This window comes from Mandrillus leucophaeus, unplaced genomic scaffold, assembly GCF_000951045.1.
Source record: "Mandrillus leucophaeus isolate KB7577 unplaced genomic scaffold, Mleu.le_1.0 Scaffold24, whole genome shotgun sequence".
In the NCBI taxonomy this organism is placed as follows: domain Eukaryota; kingdom Metazoa; phylum Chordata; class Mammalia; order Primates; family Cercopithecidae; genus Mandrillus; species Mandrillus leucophaeus.
This window is the reverse complement of record NW_012102476.1, coordinates 1,781,853-1,784,351: the sequence shown is the minus strand read 5'-3', so window position 1 is coordinate 1,784,351 and position 2,499 is coordinate 1,781,853. Positions and strand designations below refer to the sequence as shown.

The 2,499-nt window shown below is 52.4% G+C and overlaps 1 protein-coding gene across 3 annotated transcripts in view; it reads left to right on the top strand.

Moving 5' to 3' along the window:
- The window catches only part of ATP2A1 (ATPase, Ca++ transporting, cardiac muscle, fast twitch 1), a 42,842-nt gene that overhangs the window by 30,520 nt on the left and 9,823 nt on the right, over nucleotides 1-2,499 (top strand). For all 3 annotated transcript variants that reach the window (XM_011982348.1, XM_011982349.1, XM_011982350.1), the window contains 3 exons: nucleotides 985-1,073; nucleotides 1,333-1,435; nucleotides 1,650-1,781. In XM_011982348.1, the coding sequence (XP_011837738.1) occupies nucleotides 985-1,073; nucleotides 1,333-1,435; nucleotides 1,650-1,781 (324 nt within the window). The remainder of the gene's footprint in view (nucleotides 1-984; nucleotides 1,074-1,332; nucleotides 1,436-1,649; nucleotides 1,782-2,499) is intronic.

The following is a 2,499-nucleotide window of genomic DNA, read 5'->3' as shown; positions in this document are numbered from 1 at the left end:
AACCAGCCTGGGCAACATAGTGAGACCAAATTTCTACCAAAAAAAAAAAAAAAGAAAAGAGAGAGCGAGAGAGACAGGCATGGTGGCATGTGCCTGTGACCCCAACTACTTGGGTAGGCTGAGGTGGGAGGATCACTTGAGCCTGGGAGGTCGAGGCTGCAATGAGCTATGATCACACCACTGTAGTCTAGCCTGGGCAACAGAGCAAGAACCTGTCTCGAAAAAAAAAAAAAAAGAAAGAAAGAAAAAGTCAAGAGATTTCACAGGAAGATAACCTGAATTTCTAGCTCTTCCTGCAAAACTGGAAGATCTGGCCACATGCAGCTGGAACTATAGACGGTCCAGGTGCCAACAGGTCGGCCGTTTTCCACAGTCCCTACCACACCTTATTGTGTTCCATCTTATTTTATTAACTGATCTACAGAAGCTCCAGCATAGCTTGCAGTCACTCTTGTTTGTGTGTGTGCGTGTGTTTTATTTATTTATTTATTTTTTTTGAGAGTTTGGCTCTTGTTGCCAGGCTGGAGTACAATGGCACGATCCTGGCTCACTGTAACCTCTGCCTCCTGGCTTCGAGCGATTCTCCTGCTTCAGCCTCCAGAGTAGCTGGGATTACAGGCGCGTGCCACCATGCCTGGCTAATTTTTGTATTTTTAGTAGAGACAGGGTTTCACCATGTTGGCCAGGATGGTCTTGAACTCCTGCCAGGTGATCCACCTGCCTCAGCCTCCTAAAGTGCTGTGATTACAGGTGTGAGCCACCTCGTCCAGCCTCAGTAACGATTGTTTTAAGGCTTTGATGGAGAATGATTGCAACAGCTTGGTGGGAAGTGGGTAGGGTATACGGGGGTGGGGGGAGGGACAGGGAGGGGTGAGTAGGAGGGTGGGAGGGTAGGTGTTGGCAGCACAGGCCTCCTTTGATGCAGGCGCCCACCTCGGGATGGGGAGAGGTGGACATCTGTGTGCCTGCCCTTCTCCCCTGCAGATGTTTATCATTGATAAGGTGGATGGGGACATCTGCCTCCTGAATGAGTTCTCCATCACCGGCTCTACTTACGCTCCAGAGGGAGAGGTGTAAGTCACCCAGGCAACTTCTCCCCAGCTCCTCACGCCCCTCCCCACACCCCTTTTCTCCCTGGGACCCTCCATGTGGTTTTGCTTTCCTTTCACTCTCCCCTTCCTCCCTGACCTTGTTCTCTCCTGATATCCAAGTTGGCTCTCCCTACTGTCCTTCCTGACCCTCGGCTGCCTGCTCTTCCTGTGCCCTCTCTGCATCTCATTCCCTGTTCTTCTCCACTGTCTCTGTCCCTTCCTCCTCCGACCCTGCTGCCAGCTTGAAGAATGATAAGCCAGTCCGGCCAGGGCAGTATGACGGGCTGGTGGAGCTGGCCACCATCTGTGCCCTCTGCAATGACTCCTCCTTGGACTTCAACGAGGTAACCTCTCCTTCCCCTTTCAGTTGGCTCAGAGTCTGAGCCTCCTCTGAAGGCCAAAAGGAAAGGGTTGGAGGAAGGGGACCCAGTACACCCAGTCCTCTGCCAGCGTGCAAGGGAGGCAGTGGCTTGCTTCCTTCTTACACTAGGTGGAAGGTGGGTGTGACAGGTGGGAGCCTGGGGCACCTACTTCCTCTTCCTCCTCTGCCCATCTCAGGCCAAAGGTGTCTATGAGAAGGTTGGCGAGGCCACCGAGACAGCACTCACCACCCTGGTGGAGAAGATGAATGTATTCAACACAGATGTGAGAAGCCTCTCGAAGGTGGAGAGAGCCAACGCCTGCAACTCGGTGAGCCTGCAGAGCCCCTACCACAGGGCCATCTCCACTCTATGCTGCACAGACCAGAGGAAGGCAGAGGCCCTGGTTGGACTGGGTAGAGCCTAGTGCCTGTGCTGGGACCCCACCCAGGCAGTGGATGGCCCCCCGCAGCTTCGCCGCAGGCTGATGTGGGTGGGACCCATTGTCCCTGGGGCTGCCTGGCAGCTATGCCCTTGATGGATCTATGATCACTTTTGCCTGCTGTGTCCTGAGTTGAAGTGGACAAAGCTGGACACGGAAACTACAAGGGACCCATCCAGGAGCAGCCCCAACTTCATCTGTTATCCCTTTGTTTCTAGAAGCACACTTGCTTTCAGCAGATCATGAGTCCTGACTTAGGATTTAGGAAATGTGGCTGCTGCACCTACAGGGAAAGCCTTTCCTTGCCCAGATGAACTCAGCCACTTCTGGGACTGTCACTCCCAGTTATTGCTATTGATACTTGCTGAACGTCTCCATTAAGCACCTCTCTCTGGTGAATTATATTCCCCACATTTCTCTCTTTCTCTCTTTTTTTGTATATACAAAATGCTCATTGCTACTTTATTTAATATAACAAAAAAGCAGGTGAGACACAGAGACTCACGCCTGTAGTTCCAGCATTCTGGGAGGCTGAGGTGGGAGGATCACTTGACCCCAGGAGTTCAAGACCGGCCTAGGCAACACAGTGAGACCCCATCTCTACAAA